We start from the raw sequence: 27,059 nt of genomic DNA, 5'->3' as shown, positions 1-27,059 counted from the left end.
AATACATGTGGTTTGGGTTTGTTTTTTTTTTCCCTCCTGTGGTGTTTTTTTTTTTTTTGGTTGTTGTTTAGTCTTTGCATGCATTCTAAGGCCAAAATCTTGACTGTACTGGGAAGAAGGGGGCCATTATGGCTTCAAGTAACTAATGTCTCAGTGTCAGCCCACCCTCCCCACTGCCTGCCAGCCAGGAGCAGCTGGAGGACCCCACGCCTGATGCTCAGCACCTCTGAGCTCAGACCTCCACTGCTGCAGAGCAGCAGCCAGGCTTCATCTGGAGACAGCAGGAACTGGAGAATCCCCTGCTCCCTTTGGTGGCTTGTTCCAGCAGTTAATTACCCCCGCTCAGAAATTTGTGCATGAACCAGTAAAGTAAAATTAATGATTTCTCTCATCTCCTGCCTTGGCAGCCTGCTTGAGCTGCTTGTTCTACTGACAGCAATGATTCAATAATCTAAAAAACATTGTACTTCGTTTACAGTATTAGCAGCTGAGTGTATAGATACAGAGATTGTATTTATCCTCAAGGAAAGGCTGTTCTGCAGCCTGCAGAAGGTGACAGAATGAGTCACCTTTTAGATCTTAATTTCTAGTGTTTCCTTTGCAGTCTTTGGTTTATGCTTAATTTTTTTCACAGAAGTGACATAGAATCACAGAATGGTTTGGGCTGGAAGGGACATTAAAGATCCTCTAGTTCCAACCCCCCTGCATGGGCAGGGACACCTCCCACCAGCCCAGGCTGCTCCAAGCCCCATCCAACCTGCCCTTCAACACCACCAGGGCTGGGGCAGCCACAGCTTCTCTGGGCAACCTGGGCCGGGGTCTCACCACCCTCACACTAATGAATTTCTTCCTCATGTCTCATTTAAATCTCCCCTCTTCCAGTTTTTGTCCATTTCCCCTCATCCTCTCACTACAAGCCCTTGTAAAAAGTCCCTCCCCAGCTTTCCTGTAGCCCCTTCAGGTATTGGGCTTGCTGAGTTGGGATTTTGGGCACAGGCTGCCAGATTTAGCAAAGAACCAGCAGGCAGGAGCATATGGGCCCCAGTCCCCTTTTGTCACTGCACCTTATACATTTCTAGCCCTGGCACTGGTGTCCTGTCCACTGCCCAGGTGGCTTAGGAGGTAAAACTGCTGGCTGAGCGTGTTCAGTGAGCTCCATCCTGCTCAAGAGCTGAGCACCACTGAGGGAAATTTGAGAGGCAGAAGCTTCATCTCTGCTCTGCTTCTCCCCATCCAAAATCTGACCCCCAGCTCACAGAAAACCAGTGCAGCCAAAGCACATAATGCTGCCCCCCTCTGCCCTGCCGTGGGGAAAAGAGAGAGATCAGCTTGGACAAATGCAAAGGGCCACAAAACGTGCACTGCCTGAAAGAGCCATCAAAGTGATTTTAAAAGCAACGTGGTGTTTGACAAAGAGCCAGCATGACTCCCTCCAGATGGGCAGCGACGTCCTGAACGGCCCTGGGAGGGAGTTAAAATTCTGCAGGCAGCACTTTGCATGTGCTGATGCCAATGCAGCATTTCCTCAGCAAGGCCATAAAAAGGAAAAAAAAAAAACACCCAATTTTATATATATAAAATGCCTTGCACTAGTGAGACCCATCTGCGAGGGGAAGCCACACAGCATGGGTCAGCAGCACCGTGAGGTCCCTGTCCCCACAGAGCCAGCCCCATCCAGGCTGCTGGTGTGGCCAGCCAGGCAGCTGCAGAATGCACGGAGCTCTGAAGGCACCAGGAGAAGGAATGGCCTTCATGGATTTTGTGTTCTTTCCATGACAAAGCTTGAGGACACCACGGAAGGGAGCAGCCCTGCTCTTGCTGCTGTGAAATCTGTAGCTGCCCAGGAAAGCTGCTGTTGCAAACCTTGCCCCCCTCTGCCTGCTCTGATGGTGGCACTGCCATCCTGCCTGCTGGATCATCCCTGGCAGCCAGCAGGAGCTCAGCAGAACCTGGTGCATGTGGCCTCCCTGGGCAGGACCTGGCATGGTGCTGGGCTGAGCTGTGGAGGGACCCGTGAGCAAGCCCAGCATGGAGGCAGCCAAAACAGAGGTGCTGCCCAAAGCATAGCAGAACAGAGGGATGTGGGGCTGTGACAAAGACTGACCACTGACACTGTCCTTATCTGTACCCCTGCTGGCCCACCCTGAGTGGTCCCAGTGCCACACTCCTGCTCCAGCAGATGGGGGGGTCCCTGTTGCTCTGAGGAGGGGACTGACCCGCTCGTGACTCACCGGCTGCAGTGTCTTCCAGGGTGATGGTCACATCCCAGGCTCCTCGATGAGGGGAAGAGCTCTCCACCATTCCTCTCAGCAATAACCATCCATGTGTCACCTCGTGGCTTAGACACTTGCCAAGGACAGAGTGGGCACCACACCAGCCTAGGCCACCTCCAGGCGTGACTTGTCCATGTGGAAGCTCGGATGCTGGAGCACAGGGCCTGCAAGAAATCTCTTCCCCATTATTCCCCTATATTTGCACTGTAAGAAGGCATTTTTCTGTATTTTAATAACCCAGCATATCGCTGCTTTTTGATTCACAATTCCTTACCACCAGGAAGCACCTGGAACTTTTATATGTATAAATAAACAGTGCAGCCCCACCGATTTTGCACAGCATCCAGTTCAGCTTTTATGTTCTTCAATCAGGGCTTAAAGGCTGGCCTGCCCAGCCTCCCTGCTCCCAGAGGGGACGGGCAGCTCTTCATCCCAGCTCCAGGCCCCTTCCACCCTGTGCCAGCCCAACCCTCACCCCCTGGACCATCCCACTTTTGGGCTGCACCCATGTGCTGGTGATGAGACCAGCTCCTTGATGGCAAGAGGGAGCCCTGATGCTGGCAGAGGCAGGATGGACAGGACATGGGGCCACCACTTCTGCCTGCATGGCTACACCCCAGCGAGCCCTGGTGTCATCAGCCTGAGCTGCAGCTCCCAAGCTGAAGGTAACTAATCAGTCTTACAAAAACCCCAAGCTTTGTGAGCCCAGCGCCTCCAGAGCTGTTTATTTGCAGAAAAAAAAAACAACAACCAACCAAACACAAAACAAAACAACAAACTGTAGTAATTTCAACTTGCTTTATTTTTTTTCTTGCTCTAGAGCTCTGTCTTACATTTCTTTAAGGCAGCACAGTAAGCATGTGCAAGAAATCAGGCAATCACCTCATCTGTGTTTCTGGTGCATTTATACAATGCTACAGCTCTCAAATACTGAAGGGAAATGCTTATTCATTTTGAGAGTTTTGTCTGAAACTACTTTGAATATTGGTGGCTTTTTTCTTACAACACTCATGGGGCAACGAGCACCAATTGGTACACAGGAAGTTTAACCTAAATAGAAGAAAATACTTCCTGGCTCTGAGGGTGACAGAGCCCTGGGACAGGCTGCCCAGGGATGCTGTGGAGTCTCCATCCCTGGAGACATTCCAAACCACCCGGACATGCTCCTGGGAGATCTGCTCCAGGGGATCCTGCTCTGGCAGGGGGCTCGGACTAGACGATCTCCAAAGGTCCCTTCCAACCCTCACCACTCCGCGGTTCTGCGAAGCACAACGTTGCTCCTTCGCTCTGGGGACACCAGGCGACTTTGCAACGCGAGCGGTACCTGCGGGGCCCATCGCAGGGCGCTGCTGGTGGATCCTCTGCGGGAACCGCCTGGACCTGATACAGAAAAACACCCTTTTCCGACACCTGCCACCGGCCGGAGCCAGGCTGCGCGTCACAGCGAGCTAACATCTCCCTGGTCTCCAGCGACAGCAGGAGCCGCTGCCGCCTGCTGGAGCAGGGGAGCTGGAGCAAATCCCCGCAGCAAATCCCCGCAGCAAACCCCGGAGCACCAGCACCTCCCTGCAACTGCCAGAGCCACCGCCACCGGGTGGCTTGTGCAGCGCCCAGCCAAGGGGATGCCTGGTGAGGATGTGGGGGCTCCAACAGGGCTCCAAGGTGCCCCCCAGTGCCGCCGAGTTCCTTTTCAGCAGGGCTGTCAGGCCCTGGCACAGGCTGCCCAGGGAAGTGGTTCTGCCGCCATCCCCGCAGGTGTGTAAGAGACGTGCAGGTGCGGGGCCGGGGACACGGTGCAGGGGTGGGTTCGGCAGTGCTGGGTGAGGGGTTGGACTGGATGACCTTAACGGTCTTTTCCAATCCAAAAAATGTGACGATTCTAAAGGAAACTCGAGTCTTCAAATCAGTACTAAGGTGTGGGGACAGACCACCTCCCAGGGGGCACTTTTTCTCGTGAGTCTTGTTGCCCAGAGGCGCTGGGGACCCCTGGCCCAGCTGAGGTTTCTCACACAGCCACATAACCCCTTTCTGTACTCTTTAACCCCCAAATCCCTGCCATAGGGCTGCCCTGGAGCTGGGTTACAGGCAGAGCAGAACTACAGCAGGTACCCACCCCCCGAGGTACCCCACACCCCCAGCCCCACAGCAGCATCTCCCCAGAGCATACCTGGTGGGTGCTGTGGCCAGGTGGGCTCTCACCCTGGGCAGGAGCCAGCCCTGACCTCCAGAGTCCCAACCTGCAGGGAGGGGGCCCTGCCCTGTCCTGTCCTGTCCTGCTTAAAAGGGGACTGACTTGGAAGTGCAGAAGCAGCTGATGCTGCTGAGGATGCTGCAGCTGAGGGTGCTGCAGCCATTCACACAGCTTTATTCATTAGTAATTAGGCAGGCGTTGTCTGGCATCTAGATTAATCCCACTTTTAATTATTTTGAAACTGTGTGAGATTTCCCAGGCATTAAAGATTATGTACACTCTTGCTGATTCCACAGCAATTATTCTAATGTAATGATGTCCATTAATACGCTTCCCAGCTTGCCATGCCCAGAGGGGAAATTCCCAGTTTCCCCCTGTGGAGCACACACCTCCCACACAGCATAACCCCCCTAACCACCTGCTTATATTGTGCAAAATAATACTTTCCATGTGCTCCACCTAATATTAGTAACATTACAGAGCTGTTGCTATAATGAGCTCCAAGCATGAAGTGCAAGGGGGGAGAGAGACCCCATGGGGCTCCGTGTCCACTCACAGCATCTCCTGTGTGGGGCCAGAAGCAGAGACCCTGCTGGAAAATCAAGAGCATCTTTCCTTCCCTGGGAACTCACACCCAGCTGCAGTCCCCCACCCCCACAAAAAAAAAACAGTTTACATTTGTAAGGCTTTTTGAAAGGAAAAGGTCATGACACTTCCACCCCGGGTTGGACTAAGCCATTTCACCTGGAACCAAGGGATTGATTCAGCTTGTGGATCATTTGAACTCATCACAAAAAACAATTTACTCATCACTTTTACAATTTAAAGTGAGTGTTTTAAAAAATAATGTAATTTCAAGGAGGAACAATAATAGAAATGTGAGCTGAGAAGCTCAAAACAAGAGAGTTGTTCTGAAATCTCACCTTTCACTTGGCCTAAGTAGCCCTTGAACTCAGCTCTTTTTACTGCAGCTTTCATCAATCACAAACTTCATTTATCAGAAAATTTACTATTCACTTGCAAAATGAGTGTTGTGCCACTGGCCACCAAATTTATGGAGCTGAGACCTCATGAGGAGATTGAGGGCTCTAGTAAATGCCATGCCAGGAGTCATTTCCACGTGCTCTGTCCGTGAACACCCATCAGAAAAATACATCTGTTTGACAAAAAACTCTATATATTCTAGTTTATATAGTTTATGTAGAGGTTTATGTCTACAACTGCTGGTAGACATCCTTGCAAGTGAAAACCTTATCTGCAGTCATACAGGGAAGATACAAATTCAAAAAGAATACCAAAAGGCAGCAGTCATATTGTCTTGAAAATGAGCACTCTGCCCTCGCTACAAAGATGCTTTGCATATATATTGTTTCAGCTTTTCTTGCTCCCAAAACAAGAAGCCATCTAAACTCACCTGCCCAGCCTAATGCACGCTCGCAGAGCTAAGCTGCGTGACAAAGCTTCTGGGTAGAGACCACAGGTAAATTGTCTGCTAGATCCTCTTGAAGCTTAGAGCCAAATTTGATTTCAGGTCTAAACTCGTCACTCGGTCTCTAGAGATAGCAGAGCAGCAATATTAGCATGATGGCAACGCTGTTGACTCTGAACTCAAGAAATGGATTAAATGAAATTACACTCCTCCCTGATGAGGCTGGTGGAACAGGGAGATTGCTTTAGGAAATCCAGAATTGAATTTCATAGGTAAGAGTTCAGATGTTGTGCTATTTGCTCGGGAAGGTTTTGTGCAGGCGGTTCCTCCCCACCACGCAGGAGCCACGGCTGGCAGTGGGGTGGGAAGGACAGATGGTGCCAGCTGTCTCCAAAGCCCAGATCCCACCTTTGTTCCCATCATGACTTGGTTTGTGACTTCCCCAAGTTGAGTTTTGCCCATGACGGTCACCAGTGAATGGTCCCTCCCTGTCCTAATGTCAACCCAGGAGCCTTTAGTTCTATTTTCTCCCCCCTGTCCAGCTGAGGAAGGGAGAGAACTGAGCAGCTTGGTGGGAACCTGACATCCAGCCAGGGTCAACCCACCACAAAAACGGGCACCTCTGTTCTCACAGGGAAGTTCAAGGAGGTCAAGGCAAGGTCTCCTATGGACAACTTTCAGGTCTACTGCCCTGCTGTGAGTCCTGCAAGCCTGCTGATCTTTTACAGCCACCATGAAGAAATGCCTCCATCCAAATGGGAAAAACTCCCCGTATTTTCTAGTTCATCTGGGGCATTATGCTCAATTCATTCTCACCTGCTTTTGCAACTAAGACTGGTTTGGCTTTTTTGTGTTTTAAAATGTCCCAGGAAGGGATACAGCAGGATGCACTGGAAGTCAGCACCTAGGCAGCATCTTCCAGGGCCAGCTAGAACAAAAATGGAGAGTATCATGTAAAGGAGAAAGAAATAATAATTCTCATACACACATAGAAACAACCCCTTAATAATGCTGCAGACCATTGACAATCACATTTAAAATCAGCAGAAACCACAGCTTGTTTTTGTGAGGAAGACTGCCCAGGAAAGCAGTGTAAAGCTCTGGAGCAACTCTTGAACCAATGAAAGTCCCAAGTGGCTTCACCCTTGAAAGCTGCAGCTTAAATGCACTTGAGAAAAGCTGGGATTTAAACTCATTTACTTACCTGCCAACTGCTACTTCATTTGTGTCAAAGTTCCTGTTCATTCTGGCCTGCACAATTCCCAAGGCGCCGTCAGATAAAGAAATAATCACATGAAAGTCAGAAGACTGTAGTTAAATTTTATTTATCAGTTCTATTGTTAAATTACACAATCAAAGTCAGTGGATCGGCCTGTAAATCTACACAGTAAGACAGAGTCTACAGTGGAAATCAGTCGAATTTTGATATGGTTATGACAAAATGGCATCCCTATAGTTGTATAGCCCCTATATACAATTAACAGTATACACAAAGAAAATGCAACTAGTCTCTGTAAACCATGCACACCACAGCATAAAAACAAAATGCACCTTCTGCAACAGGCCCTCCAGCTCACCCAGGGTGAAGTCCTGTTGGCAGCAGTGCCTTTCAGCTTGAAAAGCGAATCGTCTTCCCCCGTAAAAACCAAAACACAACCAAGACATCCTATTGGCAGCTGCAGTTCTAATTTAAAATTAAAAAAATAATAATAAAAAATTAATAAAATTGCTGTACATGAAGTTATTCTCTTCTCCAAGCTGCTAATGCAGGGTATGGGTTTGCTGCTGCTTTGCGCTCTGCTTGCCCCTGGCAGGGTCGCTGCCTGCCCAGGCTGCGACACCTCAGGGGTAAAACAACTCTCCCGTAAATGAGGTGTGCAGCCCTAAGGTGTTTTTAAAGCCTTCTGCCTCGTTTTATACCCCCCAACCCTCTTGAAGTACAGAATATTACAGGCAAAAGGCAATAGTGCAAGTGAGCCTTGTAAGCGCTGTGAACACCGGGACAAAAATGGCCCTTTTTGGGTGTCTCCGGCACCAGGCACCCCCGCCGAGGTCACCCTTTGGTGCCACGCTCGGGAGCTTCGCCGGCCACGTACAGCATTTCTGAACTTGCTGAATGTTCACCCCGAGCCTTGCCTTTCGTGTTTTATTTATTTATTATTATTTTTTTGCATAGAGATTGAATGGAGCCCCTCACACACCTCCTGCCCCGTCTCTTCTCCCCGTGAGGTCCCGGCGAGGCTGGAGGGCTGCAGGTGAGCCCAGCACAGCTCCAGCTCTGCACCCTCTGCCCAGCAGAGCCTGCTTGGGAAGGGGCTGCTGTGTCCCCCCGCCCCTTGCAGCCTTCTCATCCTCTAACTATGGCTATGGTAAAACTGGTGTCCATCATTTTTAGTCATCTCTCATCCATCGTCGCTAGGAAGGGCTCGAGAGCGTATGGAAAAAAAAACACACAACACAAAAGCAGCCCTGTTCTTATCTGGTGTAGCAAAGATTTACTGGAAGCAAATCCTAATTCAAGTGTAAATCTACTGCTTTCATTGAGCAAGTCTCTCCATAATATTGCTGGGATTAAGAGAGATTTATGACTTTTGAAAGACACCACACAAATACCTGCAACGTAATTTCATCTAGTTTATACCACCCAATTATTAAGGAATGATCAGTTCAGCATCACATATTGTAAATGGGCAAGAAAGACTCAAAATTAGACAGTCAGAGGACTATAATTTGGAAAAGACTTTATGAAACGTGAAGATGTGCTGTAACTTTTCCAGAATGGTTAAAATCATATTGATACTGCCCTGAAAAGTTCCGGAAACAGTGTCTTTAACATTAGCATTGAGTTCAGAACAATGTGTCTGTCTTCTTTTTTTTTTTTGTCTTTTTTTTTTTAAATATGAGCTAGACCAAGCTGAAAACTCTAAACAGCAGTAGGTAGAAAAAGTTTAAAATTTTAAATATTTTTATATAGCTAGAGAAATCACTTCTATTCCTTTTAAAAGCCAATATTATACATAAAACTAGTCGATATTTTTTTCTCATTCTAGACCTTTATTGTTCCCTTTGTTGTCCATTCATTAACTTGGTAAATATCATAAGCAGTCAGTGCCCTTGACAACACATTATTAAAGTGAAATTAAGATGAAATCAAAGGGAAAAGGTTTTGCTCATATATTGTATTATGAGGGTATGCTAAATGCTCATTATTAGGAAATGAGTTTGCTTCCCAGATAGATTTCAGCCGAGCATCATAAACATTTTCCAGCATCCCATTTTGTACTCATAACTAATTTACGGATCTTTTCCCCCCCCTCCCCCCCCTCCTTTGAAATAAACGTCCAAGCAACCATTTCCGATGAGCCTCCTCGGCTCCTGGATTTCATAAATAATCCAACAAACCTAAAAAGGACAATTTAATTACACGCTAAGATGAAGCGTTCCACGTACAGTACAACATTTACTGCGAAGGCAACCGCAAAGGCAACATTTTTAACCTCTTTTTGCTTCCAACCCTCGAGGAGCGTTGTCGGCGTGGACGGCTCCATCGTCTCCCAGGGGTGGGGGGGGTCCTGCTTTGGGGGGTGTTGTCCCCCTCCCCACACTACCGCCGCCACCGCTCCACGTTCCCTGTGTAGTCAGAACTGGAGCTGTTCTCCCCCGGCTCCCTCGGGCGCACGTGCTTGGCCCTCAGGATCTTGCGCTGCTCCTGGCGCTTCCGCCGCGCTTCCTGGTGCTCCTTCTGCCGCATGAACTGGTACCTCTGCAAAAACAGGTCTTTTGCATAATCGTACAACTCCATGTCTAAAAAATTGAGGGCCTCGATGCGCCGCTGAGTCTGCTGGTCTATCTCCACGCTGGAGGCCCTTGTGCTATTGTACTGCGTGAACGGCGAGATGAAGTTCATGTTGAAAGTCTTCTCAAAGAGATACTGAGTCTTCCGCTGAAATTCGGTCAGGCCGAAGAAGGCCATCCTCTTCAGGTTCTCCTTGGCACTGTCCAGCAGAACCTTATTTCTCTGCTCCTCGGGCATGACCGACAGGTTGTAGCATCCCACCAGGCTGAGGTCGGAGAGCATGCGGACCTGGCGGTTGTTGGCGAGGTTGTAGGGGCAATCCATGAACTCCTGCAGGGAACAGCCCGACCAGTCGTCCCCCGTGTAGCAGCTGGGCAGCTCCTCGGTGGTCGGGGACCGGCCATCGCAGACGTGCAGGGACGCCTTCCACGTCGCTCCTCGCTGGACGTGGCGCCATTCGCTCAGGTATCGGGAGACGGGGTCACGCAGGATGGTGATGTAGTAGAAATTCCTGCCAAGGGGAGAGGAAGGCAGAGTGTTTAGACCCCTGTGGCCCCAGCACACGGCGCATTAACGGTCAAAGTCGGTAGGAACTCGGGAGACGCACTTGAGAGGCTCTCGGGAGGCCTGCTGCAGGGTGCTCCTCTGCCTGCTCGCCTCTCCAGGGGGAAGGGCAGCTGCACCAGCTCTCCAGGGAAAGCAGGAAGGGTTACATCTAGGAAAAAGTTCTTTCCTGTGAGGGTGGTGAGATGCTCAAACAAGTTGCCCAGGGAGGTCGTGGCTGCCCCCTCCCTGGAGGTCTTCAAGGGCAGGTTGGATGGGGGCCTTGAGCAACCTGGTGTAGTGGGAGGTGTCCCTGCTCATGGCAGGGGGGTTGGAACCTGATGATATTTTAAGGTGCCTTCCAACCCAAGCCATTCTACGATTCTGTGACCTACCTGCACACGTCTGCCTGCACTTGTCAGGTTTTGCCTCTACAGGGAGGGAAGGGAACCCCCAGTCTCCCTCTGTGTGGCTGCCCATGTGGCAACGTGCTCCTGCCAGGTGCTCTGACCGATGCTCTCTCCAGACCTTGGGAGAATAATCAAAAGTATGTCCCAGGGGAAAAGCCTCAACCCAAGGACAGCATGGGTAGCACTGGCTCTTTAATTTCATTTCCTGTACAACTGATCTGAACTGACAAGTTTACACAGTCCGCAAAAAGCTGCTCGTGCCACCTCTCCTGGTGACCAGCCATGGGTCTCAGCTGCACGAGCCCCAGTGCAGCATCACACCTGTGAGGAAGACCCTTCCTACAAGGCATTTCCTTTTGCGGGCCAGATAAATGGCATGTGCTCAGAAGGCCCAACCCACATGCACTACAGAGAGGATCTGGGAAAAGCCCATGCAAATCCCATTTTATCTTCCTGCCTTCACCTGACACAGGACTGCAACGACGAGAGAGCGGAGGTAAATGAATACCTGGAAATCAAGGATGCGTTGCAGCATTTTGTAATAGAAAACATTCCTAAGGGAGGTGCTGCCTTTGGTTTGGAGCAACAGGAGAGTGGCACATATGGGGGACATGCTGCTTGCACGGGAAAGCCATCAGGTCACCAGCTGGAAAAGCTGAAAGCTGAACCTTATGTGCACCATTAAAAGATCACTGTGGGTCACACATTAATAGCCACCATCACACGCTACGCTTTCCACCCCTGGCAGCCTGAAGCTGTGCCCACCCAGCTCTTCACACCTCCTTTAATATGACCACAAGCTCAGCGATGACACCTGAGGTACACTGCCAGGATACCTGCCATCTGCTTCAGTAAATGGAATTAAAGTAGCTCAATAAGCAAACTCTCCAGCCAGGGAAGGCCACTCCTCCAGGATGAGGACACTGAGGAACATGTGCTGGGAGCCCTGAGCCCCCGGGGTGCCATCACCACCTCCTTGGTGGAGCAGAAGGGACACTCCTTTGCTGTCCTTAGTGGCATCAGAACTGGCCACCTCGCAGACAATCTTTTGTTCCCTATCATTTCCTTTGGCAGAAAAGCCACTAGATGTCAATGTTTTACAGAAAATTGTCTCCGGGTGGACTAGAAAGGGAATCACAAACACCCAACTGCACAGGCAAAAAGAAACCTGGAGAGTGACCATTCCTCTTTCCACTTAGAGCATCCAAGGTCATAAATAACTCAAGTACAATACATTTGCAAAACGAGATGGAGGGAGGGAGCTCTGTACAGCACCAGCAGCCGGACACAGAGGCACCTCAGGCTCAGGGAGCTGGGACACAGCACTCAGGACCATCCCTGTCCCCATCCCCACCTTGGTGCTGCTGCCACCCTCCTGGCTCTGAGAGCTTTGCACACAGGTTCTCACTGGTGAAGGGAGCCAAAGCCCCTGCCACCACCCTGAGGAAGGCACAAGTGCCATTAAACAATTTGACAGTGAGAGCTGGAGTTAGGAAGGAGCAAGGACAAAGCTGACTTTCATGTTGCACTGCTGAGTGGCAGCTGCCAACCTTACATTGTCCCTTGCAAAGATGGGGAGGGTTTCACCCTGTCTCATGCCCACAGGACTCTGGCAGTGCTGGAGAACCCAGCTTGGGAAAGGAGGGGGGCTTTCCACAAGCACCATCACCCCAACCAGTCACTCCAACAAGAGGGTGCTGCCCCTGGTCACACTTGTGCACCAGGCTCCTTCAAAGCATCTCCAGGGCAACCTCAAGCCCCTTCTTTAACTTCTGTCAGGACTCCATGACCTTGTGTCCAGTTTATTGGGATACTACACTAACACAATGCCCTGACCCTCAAGCCACACCGAGTGAGTGCCGTGTAGCACTAACCTCCACACTAACTACAGCAACAAATCTTTGACAACCGAGGAGGCAAAAGCAAAGCTCTGCTTACCCTGGAGCACCTTGTCCAAGCTGGCCCAACAGCAGTTTGGAGGGGAGCAGGGTGCAGGCACTGGGGTGCTGCTGGCTGAGGGAGAAGGCCAGCAAAACTCTATGCTCTAAGGTCATCACAGCGATCGATGGAGAGTTAATGCAAGAAGGCAAACAAACCCTGAGCCAAGATCGATACTGCAAGCATTCTATCACAGTTCAAACTCCTCAGCCGCGCTCCCCTTCTGCTCTTTGGTCACAGGCGGTGACAAAGCACCTCCCTTGGCTGCTGTTGTAAAAACAAAAGAATGAATTAAAACTTGTATGGTGGTGGGAGAAACTGTGTCATAATGGATCACCATCATCCCAGGTGGCCAGCAGGCTCAGCTGGGCAATTACCTCCATCAGCTCCTGTCATGGAAAAATGCCGCAGTCGAGGGAGAGCGGGGAAAGGAGGCTGAGCAGCAATGCTCCTGGACTCTGCAGAGTGTGGTGGTGGCTGGGCTCCCTCCAACACCCCATGCTCAGCAATCCAGGCCATCAGCAGGGATACTTACAGCACACCCCAGATGGAATCCATATCCTACCTGGCCTGAGCCCGGCTCCCTGCAAACAGGCCCATGGCTGCACTTCTTATTTATACCATTTCCTTATTTCCCAGATGAATCCTGCTTTCAAGACAAAACTTACAGCTAAATGCTTTGCCAGCTGCTGGGCCAATCTCTTTGTGTGTTCCTTCCCTTCTTAAGTTTCCCTGTTAAAATTCTACTGAAAAAGGTGCTGTCCCTGTTGGGAACACCAGCTTTGGGGTTAGCCCCAAGCCACTCTCATCCAAGTTAGATACCACGGCAGCTCCAGAAAAGCAGCCACAGTGCTCTGGGTTTATCTGAGCTGAGCTTCAAAAAGTCACAAAAGCTTTAATGCACTATCAAGTCGGAGCTGTGCCAGAGATGGATTTGGCCACCAGTGCTTTGAGCATCCCTTCTGCTGCAACTGGGAGGAAGACTCAAAGCTTCAAAATTATTTTTAGCTCTGTACGTAACAGCTCGTTCTTTCTGCTATCTTAACAAGCGGGTGTTGAGTTATTGCCTATTCCTTGAAGCTTGTGCTTCAGAGCCTGATAAAACATGTTTGTAGGTAGAGCTCAAACTTTATTGTGAACCATACTTCTCACTTTGAGAGCTGCACTCTTCAGAAACACGGGTTTTCTAATAAAGTTGAGCTATGAAGCAGAGAAGAAAGGAGCTCATGGGCAATTCAAAAAGTAGGTTGACCCTGGAGCCACCAGGAACACAAAATGGTGTGACAGTCCCTTGCACTTGGTGCACAGCTATTCCCCAAGGCATGTGGGGACCGAACAGTCCCACGACACTGAGTTTGCTCCCCATGCTGCATCACCTGCTCTGCTGATCACATCACTGCAAGGTTGAAGCCAGAGCATTTTCAGGAGCTGTGCATTATTTGCACGCAATCCACTACCACAGAGGAGCTCAGGAAAGGGCAGAAGCTCCCTCAGATTAATACCAGAAAGCTGGGCTGTCTTGGTGCTTTGACCTATCCATGGGTGGGACAAGCAAAATGGAAAAACAGCAGGGACAGGCAGGGTGATGTGCTGGAAGCCAGGGATGGAGAGAGCAAAGACATGCTCAGCCTCCCCACAGCCACAGAATGGCAGCCCTCACGCTGCACCCTCCTGGCATGCCAGCTGTCATGCCATCCCAGCATCACTGCAGTGCCAGAAAAGCCATGTTTCACCCAAGGGCCTGAACCACAGCTCTCTGACTGACCCAGCATCTCCAGGGCTGTGGCACTGCCACACAAATGCCCCATGGTCCCAGGGCACTTTAATAACCTGCAGGGTGATGAAGATGCTCTCTCCTCCTCCTGCACGAGTGCTGCTGCCCCATGTCACCAACCCACAGAGCCCACAGGAGTGACATGTTGGGCCGGGGGAACAGTGCAAGCCCCCTTTTTGCTATGAGATGAATTTTGCTAAGATAAGATGGATTTTGTTGAAAGGGACCAAGAAAAGTGCTGTCAGTGGATGGACCCACTTTCAGCTGTCTGGTTCCTCAGCTCAGAGCAGCCCCCTCTCTCCTCCTTGCACAGCCCCTGGAGAAAATATGAAGCAAACTGAAACCTCAAAGACCTCCGTGAATTTCTCTGAGGGGTTTACTGAGACTAAGCCATCTGCTTGCTTTGAAGGATAATTCTGTGGTCACATAGTGCATTCGTGCCAGCCCCTTCCCCACCTCCAGCCAGCACGGGGGCTGAACGAGAAGCCTTTTTTCCAATCTACTGATTTTTAAGAGCATCCTTCTACTGAGCTTCTAAAAACAACATTAAAAAAAAAATAAAATAAATTGAGATTGGAGAGAGGAGGTATGAAACCCCAGGGGATGAGAGCACTGAGTAAAGGCAGAGACATCAGAGCCCAGAGAAGCTGCCAGGGAAGGGAGATGCAGCCACCCTCTCTGCAGCCTTCCCGAGGCTCATCGCATGTGGAGCTGCTCTGGTGAAATGAGGCGAGGAAGGGGTGACCTTGCTTCAGCATCAAAACAGGTTGGAACCTCCTGAAGCAAGAGTACATCTCATTCCAACCCAGCTGCCCCAGCCTCACAAAGCAGGACTGGCAAAGCAGCAACAACCCAGAAGGTGCAGAGGGAACCGGTTATGCCCAAACCTGCGCATGGAGCATGTGGGGAATGCTTGTAGCATCCCTTTGCTGTGCCATGAGCCCCCTGTCACAAGAGGCCTGGCAAAACAGCTCATCAGCAGCTGAGCATCCATCCTAAGGGCCTGAGAGCAGAGGGCTGCATGCTGGTGGCAAAGGGCCCACCAAGAATCTCTTGTCTCACAGTTTTAACTCTTGTAGGTGCTCCCAGGGCACCTTAACCCCAATGGAGAGATTCTAAGTAGCCAACATGGGGTCCAAACAGGTATCACTTCCATCAGGACCACAATGAGGGCTTCAGCTTGCCTTGTCTGAGCCCCTTTGGGTCCAAACTCCCACCAGTGCCAAGGCTGAGGAGGAGTATCGATCCCTGCCAGAGGACAGAGGCTGCTCCATTGCTTGCTGAGGCTGAGGCTGAGGAAGGCAGGAGGTCAGACACCAGCAGCTGCCATGCCTTCGGCCTGGAAACCCGAGCCTGGCTTGATGGAGCTATGAGGTAGGGAACTGGAGAGCAGAGCTGAAAGCTCAACACCCACTCACCATTACAGCCATTAGCATATGGATCACTAGGTGAGGGACTGAGTGACCTTTTCTCACTTCTGCAGAGAAACCAGGCAAGAGCAAAGAGGGCTTTGTAGGCTACAAAGGGTGAGAAACCCACAGCCTTTGCACAGGGAGAACATCCCACCCCTTCCCCCCTAATTCCCCCCTCCATATTGTGCCTGGGGCCAAACTAACCCGGGGAAACAGCTTTAGCAGAGGGCTATGATTTCCAGGGAGCATACTGGGGCAGCCCCATTCACCCAGTAAAACTAGGGCCACCCTTTAAGCTGGCTCAAGCACACTGTTCTATCCAGGTCAAAATCACCCAGATGGCAAGCCTGGCTAGGATGGTTGGGAGACCCAGACGGGCTTGTGCAATGAATGGGAGGGAATTTTACCCAAGTGTCTTCATCTTGTGGGATGGAGGTAGCTGAGGAAAGGAAATTTGGGAATGTTTCCTATTCTGGGAGATTTTTTTCCCCAGTTTATGGACTTCAAGGTAAACAGGGCAGTCTGAAACCAAGTTAAGCTCCAGGTGAGGATGGACATTTTGAAAGAGAAGTTCCCTCTGAAGGGGCAGGGGCAGAGGGACAGCCCAGACACACACCACTTCCAGTAGAGAAGCAAATAAAATGACCTAAAACCCTGCAGCAGAGATTCAGCATATGATGCAAAGGATTAAGGATTCAGCTACTGAAAAAAATGAAAAATAATCATAGTGTTGGTGCTTTGGCACCAGAAAGAATGCACAAGCACCAGAACTGGCGAGCAGCACAAGCACTGTCGGTGTCCTTCCCACCCTCCCCACCAACCACTCGTGCCTCTGAATAAAAACCCACAGAGCTGAAGAGCAGACACATAATCATTTCTTTAAGCCTTTTTTTGTTTGTTTGTTTGTTTGTTTTTGACATGACAACTTCTTCCCTCACCCAGCTCATCCAACCAGTGGAAGATGGCTCCAAGATGCCACCACCCCCTTCTCCACCACTGTTCTCCGCGGTGCCCATGCACTCAGCCACAAGCAGGCTCCTGCGCTGCCTCCTCATCCTACACCCCTCACAAAAACATCCCCTCTTGGGGTCATTTGACAATAAAGTTGTGGACAACAATGGAACGTGAGGAATGTGAATGCTGCACGTCTCATATTTCTTGTTCTGATCTTAGAAACCCTCCCTGCCTGGCTTAGAAGCTGTCAAGGGATTGTAACCTTCAGCAGAGGGTCTCCCTGCCGACCAGTTGCACCCACCACGTCTCCATGAGAAGTCAAATTCAATTATGCCACGGCGGGCACTGAGAGTGCTTTGCTCCCAGGAGGTGAGGTTGATTCCCATCAAGAGTGGCCCACTGAAAATTTGATTTGCTAATACCAGAAATTGTTCCTCCATGAGAAATACCCCTGCTGCCTTATTCGTCAGAGGCAATCTGTCTGGGTATCGCTCAGAGAGAGGCAACATGTTCATTTCATACCGTGACTCAACCTGATTCTTAACAAACTTTGTCACCTAGAGGCACGATGAAAGGGACAGGGGTGAGCATTGTGGTGACAGCCTCTCCTGCCTCAACCACGGAAACAGCCCAGAGATGGGAATGCCTCTTCCCTGATGAGAGGTGCTCCTGCAGCACAGCTTGCAGAGATGGGGCCAAAGTATTTGGCGAGCTCACCGACACAGAGCTGGGAATCAAATATTTTCATCTACTCCAGATTGGTCCCAGATGCTTCGCATCGGTGATGTGGATGGCAACAGCAGCAGCCAAGAATCATCACTCCTGGCCTTCCCACAGCCCTCTCTCTCTGCTCCCAGCCCTCCCGGCCTCTCAGACAAGGACAACGGGCTCCATTTCTGAGCAAAGGGTGGGCTGTTGTGCTCCCCAAGGGCTTCAGGGAAAAGATCTCATGCCCAGCGTCCCACAGAAACTGCATGGCTGCCTCCATGCCCTGATCTGCAGCCCAGCTGCCTACACCAGGTCCTGCCCTGCTGCAATCACGGCTCTTGCATGGAGCAGGATTATGGGAGCCAGTCTGCTCCCCTTCTCCTCTCCTCTTCCCCTCCATGCAGGCCTGCCAAGCAAACAAACCCAGGGCTAGGTCCTACTTGCTCCTACGAGACACCTCTTTTCATTCAACCATTTCAATCAACCTAAACTTCTAGCTCCACCTCACCCAAAATCAATATTACAGCAAAATCTGGATGAACAAATTACTCCTTCATTAATGGAGTATAAAGAGTTTGAGGAGGGAGAGAAGGAGGAGGAAGAACAAACACCACTTCTCTCTGCAGCAGCCTGCAAAACTACAAGCACATGGACTATATTCCTTTACTCCAGCTATCAGGGTGGCACAGGAGGATCATGAGCAAGGGCCTGGGAAGAAAGGAGGTAAGTATTTCAGAACCGTGAATTAAAGCCGTTAGCAATCGAGAATTTACATTTCCTCTAAGTAATCATTATGTTTTCCCTTCTATCAGCACCCAATGAATCACAGAGATGTTTTGTCTAGAAACACTAATGGCTGGGAGAGGAACCCAGCAGCCTACCCACAGGAACAGCAGCAGAAGAAAAGTACCAGAGGAACCCATAAAAAGGAGCTGCATTTTTCAAGAAACAGCAATTAGAGCAGCCCATCATTGCCCACAAAACTATCAAGTAGGGAAGAGCTGCAAAAAAGAGGCATTTCAGGCACAGAGGAAGGCAGCGATTTTGCAGTTCAAGGTACATGTTCATATATGTGCAGGCAAGGCACATGCACACAAAGATAATGAAAATAAGGCTTTAAATAAGTAAAAACTATGCAGCTCACACCCGTGCATGCTCCCAGCTGCCCTCACACACAAACTAATTGTCCACAGCGTTGCCGGCAGAAGGGAGAGCTGCCCTGCAGACTTGCCAGAGTGGTATTAATTTCATAATTGCCTGTATTATTAAGATCTCTGCAGGATACCCTTGCTCACAATCAATTCTGCATGAACAGTGGCTTTTTTGCTTATTTTTTCTTTTCTTTTTTAGTGGTGCATAAACCGAGAAGCAAGTTTCTGTTTTTAGACTCTGCAAAGAGAGGAGTGATTCAGTGGCTGAAGCCAGTCACAAATTCACCACCTCCACCCCAGAGTCTGGCACAGGAAAGTGACAACACAGGGCAGAGGGGTCCAGACCCATCCCACCCACCCGACTGGGAAAAGGACTGAACTGCCCTTTGGAAACACCCATCTCCCACCACAACCTATCAAAGCAGCAAAACTTCCTTAATTACATGACAGAGGCACCTGGATGGAAAGCAGGAGTGGTAACAAGGCCCCTGCAGCTGAACCCTGGAGGTGAAGCCCAAGGAAAAGAGAGAGGAGGTGGCAGAGGAGCATCAGAATAAGATATTCATGCTTCCTTTCTTGCTAGATGATGAACTGCAGTACGGGTGACACTGAGTTTGTGACACTGGCCTTGGCAGCATGCAAGGTCCTTGCTTTGGAAGATGCACTTCTTGCTAAGGGTGAGTATCCCTTAAAAAAAAAAACAAACAACCAACAGGATGCAGAGCTGAATTTTTGCCCTTAATGCACATTGGGAAAAGTCCTCGTGTGAGTGATGCCTTTTGAAAAATCAAGCTCCCAGGTCCACAGAGCACCAGGAGAACCTTCCTACTCCCAGTCCCTGTCTCCTCTCACCTCTACCAGAGCAGTGACACACAGCACCCCCAGGCAGCACCTCCCCTATTTCCAAAACATTCTCCCAGCTTCATTAAAAACCACAGCAGACCTCCCAAAGTGAAAGGGAGGCCACTGCAAAAGAGCTGGTGAATAACCACAGGATGCTGCTTACTATAAATTAGATATTTACAACAGTATTTACCCTATCTAAATGCCATTGCAGGAATTAGTTTCAACTTGGAACTGATATTTTTGTGGCCAGGAAGACAGAGGTTTGCAAAGCCTACACTTCATAAGCAGCGGTTTACAGAGAGGGAATAGAGGCAGTTTTTCATTTCCCAGAGTCCACTCACCCTTCCAAGAATCTTAATGCCTCATTGATTCATAATACAGTACATAAAGATTTCATTTTTTCCTGCACACAGTGATATATTATGGAGGCAATCTATTTTGCCACTGAAAAGTTTGCTTAGGAGAAAAATTTGGAGTTTTGACATTCAGGAAATTACAGTCATCTGTAAAGCACGATTGATATGCCAAGGCTAACATTTTCATTGCACTTATGGAGCCAGGATAACTATGCTAAAATACTTATTTTCTAAAAAAGACAAGATCCAGGCTCTTGTTTATAAAAAGCATATATTTAGTATTAAAGAGAAAAAGCTCCATCCTTATAGCCATTTATATTTTAGCTATGTCTCAAATGCACTAAGCCACACATACTCTCTGACCAGATGAAAATACTTTTAATAATTTAACAAGACCAATACTCCAGGCAGCCTCTGCTATGCCCTGAGCAGCACAAGAGCAGAAACATGAGCCAGGGGCTGCTGGGCCAAACCTGCCTGATGGCCCCAGACTTGTGGACACTCATCCTGCCACCCACCAGCCACCCAAAGGGTGCATGTGAAGAGAAGATTTGCTGAATCCCGGGCACTTGACTTGCAAGTTTTGTTGTTCATACGATCTCGAAAAAGGAGGGTGCAAAGGGCTCCCGTCTCAGCTTGACACACACATTTGTCTTTTTTTATGAATGCATCAACCTGTGTTTAGAAGTTGTGTGTGATCACATTTCCTGAGCACTCCTTGCAATTTCCTAATCGCTGCTTCAATCACAGCAACACGCCTCCCGACTCCCTCGCATGTGGAAGCAGATACTATCGAACATCCCGGCTTCAGTGCTGGAAAAATCTTGGAGCTCTCAAGAATAAGATCACAGGATCAGTTCCAAGAGCTTTGCATAATCCCACAATGGGGAATTAACTCCAGAGAGGTATTTATAAAATCATTTGTTACTGTATCAGAGCTCAATCAATTCTTTTCAGTAATACATAAAAGGAGGAGGTCTGGCTCATGTGAAAAAATGGCAAATCCTTCACAAACCATTTGCAGATAATCTCCCATCTGCCTGTTAATATATCCCAGGATGGGTTACACAAAAGTGCTTTTAAAAGATAAAGAGAGGATATACAGTGTATAAACAAGACACATTAGTGCAACTTATATTTTGCTCATCATAATCACCGGGCATGCAGAAGCCCAAGGAAAATCCTTGCCAGGCTTTCAAAAACTTTGTCAAAGGCAGGCACCTACTGAAAATGCCTTTGAAATGTAATTAATGAACTGATATTCATATATTTTCAGTCTGTTGCTAAAAGAGGGCCAACAGACATGTTTACAGCTGCAACTTGCTACAATTTTAATTTCAGCTTTCATTGATTTCATTTAGCACCATGAGACTCTATAATGAAGAAATCTGTATCAATTCAAAATACCAAGTGTGCTCCTGCCCCACTAGGGCACTTCAGTAATATCACGTAATGGAAGGGGATTCTCATTTAATTGAATTGGAAATGAAACACATATTAGCTAAGAAAACTTAATCAGTGCAATAATATTAAAATGGGCCACTCAGACAAACTCTACTGATTAAGTCACTTGCAAACATTTCCGTAATCATCACTGAGACTTGTGGCGTTAATGATTTAGACTAACTTTCTACTCCAGGGAACAAAACTGTAATTTCATAGCAGACAATTGGAATATTTTAAACCCTCTCTCACACATTACAATATGGTCTCCTGGCAGAAGCAGAGGATCCAACCCTGCAAGGATTCATTTTGAGCTTCGATGTCCAAGAAGGTCTGGATGGATGATGGGATGTCACCAAAATGTTGGATTTAAGCCAGGAGCACCTCACTGGCTGGCAAGGATTTCTGAAGAAGTGGCTGCAGTTCCTCTGCAGGCTTCCTCTTTAATCTTGACTAGTTACTCACACACTGAAGCACCAGGAAGTTGTGAGCTTCCAACGTCTCCCAGCAGACCAGGATTTAAAAACACCTTATTCACACACAGTTAACATAACTGGATTTAAAATTTTCATGGAATAGCAGGATGCATTTCTAATAAAACTCTATAGATGTATTTGTTGTGTCAAAGCTCAGCTGGGAGGGTTTTTACATCAGCCAAACAAGACTTTGCAAACATTATGGGATGTGCAAAACATCCAGTTTCCCATGTCCAGTAGTTCCACCCCCTACACTTAGCAGAAGAATATTTAAATTTGAATTACTTGGGACAATGCCCTTAGAAAGCCATGTTTACGGAAAATGCCACTTTTGCCTCTTACACAGCCCTGAACCAACACAAGAATATGTTCACTGTGCTGTGCTTGGAGAAGGACCATCTACACAGTCCAAGTGCATTATGTGCCTGGGAACCAAAGACTGAGCTGGCAAAACCTCATCAGGTGCTTTCCTGGAGGTCAGAGACAGCACATTCAGCACAGGTATCAGGTAGGACAACTGGCATGTTTACAGATTTCAGATGCCTCCTATATTGTTAATTAATCTGTAGCATTTGGATGCCCCACCCAAAGTGTTCAAGGGCAGGTTGGATGGGTCTCTGAGCAGCCTGGTCTACTGGGAGGCATCCCTACCCATGCAGGGGGCTTAAAACTAAATGATCTTTATGGTCCCTTCCAACCCAAACCATTTTATGATTAAGATGTTCAAGATCCTACTTTCAGACCACCAAAAGCAAATCACAACTTTTGCATCTGTTCAGTCTGTGAAGCAAACATCAGCCAAACCAGAAACTGGACTGAGGCCACCACAAGGAGGAGATGCAGCAGCCTGGGCCAGACAAGGAGGGGAGCCCAGCTCCCCCTGCAGCAGCTGAGGGCTGGCATCACTGCAAAAAGCACTAGACTCCACTGACCATGAACAGCATCACCTGCTTTGCCTTTTACTCTGGCTGTCTCACAGTGACAGTAACACAAACCCGGGTCAAGACCTGACCGTTCTCTGAACAGCTTCTCGCTGTGGTCCTTGGGCCCTGAGGATGTTGCTCAGAGGGGCTGAGCTTCAGCACTCACCATCCACAGCCAGGCAAGGAAACAGAGCTTTGATCCCTCAGCCAGATCAGATGGAGGAAAAGTGTTTGCCAAGATACCCTTAAAACCAAGCTGACTGCAGCTGAAGCCAGAGCTGTCCTACTGCTGCCAGGAGAAAAGCAGGAGAGGGACCACCAGTCCAGCCCCAGGATGACCAACCTCAAGCAAAATAAACCATGTAATATCCAGCATTATTCACAAAGATTCACAGCTCCTTCCAAAAGGATCTGCCATTTCTCCCATCCCTCTCCCCTCCTCCTCAAAACATATACATATATACGCACACACATATATATAAGGCAAAATACCCTCCTCTATGAGCAGTGGAAAATGGTTCAAAACAGCATCGTTCCTATCTGAAAGCATCTCTTGAACGATTTTCAGAAGACTGAGTTCTACTCCTCCATGGATTATTCTAGCTAAAAATGTGTGTGACATTTTAATTATCAAGTACAAATGTTACTGCAAGCAAGCAATGAAACAGATGGTGTCCTGAATTTTACAGTACAGCCACATTTTCCAGCTCAATTTACAGTTCACCAACCAGCAAGCTTCAAGTGCTGCCTCTGCCGTGACTTCCCTACCCATCCAAACTGCTGCAACTCTCAGGATGCTGGGAGCACAGCTTTGGGAGTAGAAACTCAAGGCAAGCTGTCCTCTTCCAAACAAATGCACAGTATTTTTCCAAGGAGGAAACAAAATGAAGCACAACTCTATACATCCCAAAAGCGTGGAAGGTACAAAGTGGGAGAGCATCCTTGCCCTGGAAAAAGGATGAAGGGATGGAAGGTGGCTAAAGGGGAACTGGAGTTTTCAAGGGAACAAATCAGACCTTGCCATCTCCATCTCAATGAAATTCTTGATTGCTTTATCTCAGCATCTTCCTCAGCCAATCCCACTCATATCACTTATAATCCCCCAGATGTCCTCCTCTTCCCCTCTGGTATCTTCTACAGTCCTCCCAGAGGGAGGCCCCAAGGGGAAGGGACAGGATGGGATGAGTGTCCCTTCAGGATCAATCAATGCAGAGTCCCACATCACTGGGGGATCCTGCTTTTCCATTCCTCCTTGCTGGTCTATCCTGCCAAAAACTGTACCCATGATCAGCAACCTGATCTAGTGGGAGGTGTCCCTGCTCATGCAGGGGAGTTGGAACTTGATGATCTTTCCCTTCCAGCTCTAACCATTTTATGATTCTATTCTATGATTTTAAGGGCAGACCTTGGAGCACAGATGCCTTCACAAACACTTTCCAGTGAGCCCCTGAACACCCACCTGGCTATTTGGCTGGGAGGGAGAAAAGCCAAAGCACGGGCCAGCACCACTGATGCCAGGGTACACAGCCTGGTTGGCAGCAGATCGATGCTTCCTCAGCTGAAGTCAGCAAACAGGTGCTCCAGCCCATGATGAAGAGCATCGCTGTGGCACAGGCTCTCCTCCCAGTCACTTCAGCAGCTGGATTGCTGCTATAAATAAACCTGAAAATAAACTGTCTGAGCAACAACAGCCTCTCCTTAGGTGTCCATGCCCAGAGGGGTTAATCTAAGACAATCTAATTTCTTCCCAAATTGCACAAAATCCAATAAGTGCCAGGCAGTGGTGTCTCTTCCCATTTAGCAGATTAAGAAACCGTTCTCTACCGAATTTATCTGAACAATTCATTCCCACAAAATTACACTGGGTTTAGAACCTGAGGTTGATATACTCCATTTTATCTGCAGGCTGAGCCATCCACCAAGACGTGCTAGATTAATGCACAGCCAAATGCCACCTGAGTGGGCTTTTCTGGCAAAGCATCCAAGCAGGGCCTTGGAGAAGAGCAGCAGATGTGAAAGGACTCAGGACAGTGGCACTTTGGACCAGGACTCAAGCACAGCAGCAGCATCTTCAGCTACATCTCCACCATCTTGTCATTAAAAGAGCAGCACCCCCATAACTCATTTCAACATACTGAGACTGGGCTTCTCTTTGCATTATTTTAAACAAAATGACACTTTCTCTTAGACACTTAAATGCATCCTAGTCTCATCACATCAACAGAGGGAGCCTATTTGTCCTGTTTATGTGAAAGGTGATATTGGATGCATCATACATTGAAATCATTTGCTGGCTTCCTCTCTCAACATAAATAAGGGGAAAGAAAGTCAGAGAAGACAGATTTTACAGATGTATGCATATGCATGCCCATTTTCTAACCTAGAACATTATTAAATTCCTTCCTATATTCATGTGAGAACTGCAAAAGATTGTGAAAGTAGAGATGCTATCACTCATGCTTTCCCAAGGCAAAGATTAGGGAGCTTTTACTCTTAATAAGATCTATATATTTAAATAGTATCTGTTTGGTCAGGCCCTAGGTAGTATTGGCCAACAGAGGTGGGGTGTGCAGCCTCTCATCCCAACTTCGGGGAAGATGCAGCCCAACCAGGGCGAGACTGAGCAAGACATCTCTTATGGTTGTCCGAGCTCTGACCTTTCTTCAGCTATTAAATGTCTTCAAACATCTGCAGCTTACACAGGTCTGAGCATTTTCTACTGAAAATACACCCCACGCTCCTCACCCAGCCCCATCCCAGCCCCACCTGAGCTCTGTTACCCAAAGGTGTCGCGGGGATCTTCTGGCTTGCAAGTGATGCTAAATTCACCTAAACAGCTTTACTTATGAGTGGTGTTACCTGCTGCTTCTTGGGGACCCAGATGTGCCACTAGAATTGCCTTTTTCTGCCTGCAGGAACTGTAAGTCTGCATCAACATGACAATGATTTTAAAGGCATCACTTAGGTAGCACCATGGTGATATGTATGTGCACCAACCCCAGTCCAGCAGTATTTGCATAGCAGAATTTTTTATCATGCTTCTTAAAGATTAATAATTTAAAGCAAGGTGCAACTGTGCTAAGATTTAGTCTTACATTTTCATCACTGCTTTACATGCCCATAAATCTCCAACATTCCCATGCATGTAGGAATGTGAGATGGTATTCAAGAGGAAAAACTGCAACCAATATATCTTCCATTTATGGAACCGAATATAAGATCATATTCAAAGTGCTGCATTTACCATCTGATTTTGAATACATAAAATATATAGCCATTACAATTTCACCTTCCATTGCAAAGCTTTGTTCTTGTAGTGACATAACTTATGGCCAGATTAGAGCCCTAAGTACATCTAGACCATTTTTCATCTTCTCCATCCCCACAAACACGACTGGGAGAGACAGGTCGTGCTCTCTATCAAAGTTGTGCTTACCACACAGCAATATCCCAACACGTCCCATTAGAGTTATGTCTGCTGAGACTGTGAGCACAGACTTGGCTGCAGGCACCTCCTAATGGAATTACATAATTGGAGGCATGTCATCTAAATCTGAACAAATTGGATTCCCTTGTCATGCACTATTGAATCAAAACGGAAGGAACACTCCACGCTGTTATCTACGGCAACACAACGACGGCAAATCCGGCGTCGCTAATATTTTGATAATGTGATGTTTATTAAAAATAGGGGAGGAAAGAAAGAAAAAAAGAGAGAGAGAGAGAGAAAGGTTTCGTGTAAGGCGTGTCCGAGTCACGTCGCATGCAAAAATGAGCTCATCCGAGTTTGGTTTCAGACTGGGAATTATGATAATGGTTTAGGATGTTAAGAAGATGTCACAGCAGAACTATGTGAAGCTGGTTGTCTGTGGCAGCCAGGGAAGAGGAGACGAGGACTTCAGCCAGGCCCTTCCACCAGCTCTGCAGCTGGATGAATCAAAGAATGGTTTGGGTGTGAAGGGACCTTAAAGATCATCCAGATCCAACCCCCCTGCACAGGCAGGGACACCTCCCACCAGCCCAGGTTGCTCCAAGCCCCATCCAACCTGCCCTTCAACACTGCCAGGGATGGGGCAGCCACAGCTTCTCTGGGCAACCTGGGCCAGGGTCTCACCACCCTCACAGCAAAGAATTTCTTCCTCATATCTCACCTAAATCTCCCGTCTTCCAGTTTTAATCCATTCACTCTTGTCCTCTCACTACAAGCACTTGTGAAAAGCTCCTCCCCAGTTTTTCTGCAGCCCCTTCAGGCACTGGAAGGTGCTCTAAGGTCTCCCTGGAGCCTTGTCTCCAGGCTGAACACCCCAACTCTCAGCCTGTCTTCACAAGAGAAGCAACAGCCACCAAGGTGCTTCCTCCGCTGCCGGTCCCTCCCCTGCCCAGCCCGTGGTGGTTCAGCTGCATTAACATTCACGTCTTGCAAGCAAATTCTCCAG

The 27,059-nt window shown here is 48.5% G+C and overlaps 1 protein-coding gene across 1 annotated transcript in view; it reads right to left on the bottom strand.

The window, feature by feature from the left end:
- Positions 1-7,199: 7,199 nt before the first annotated feature.
- HS6ST2 (heparan sulfate 6-O-sulfotransferase 2) overlaps positions 7,200-27,059 on the bottom strand; it is a 127,263-nt gene continuing 107,403 nt past the window's right edge. Inside the window, exon 2 of the mRNA XM_051630499.1 lies at positions 7,200-10,200. Within this exon, the coding sequence (XP_051486459.1) occupies positions 9,498-10,200 (703 nt within the window). The 3' untranslated portion in view covers positions 7,200-9,497. The remainder of the gene's footprint in view (positions 10,201-27,059) is intronic.

This window comes from Apus apus, chromosome 12 (genome assembly GCF_020740795.1).
Source record: "Apus apus isolate bApuApu2 chromosome 12, bApuApu2.pri.cur, whole genome shotgun sequence".
Lineage (NCBI taxonomy): Eukaryota > Metazoa > Chordata > Aves > Apodiformes > Apodidae > Apus > Apus apus.
This window is presented reverse-complemented; position numbering and strand designations above follow the sequence as displayed.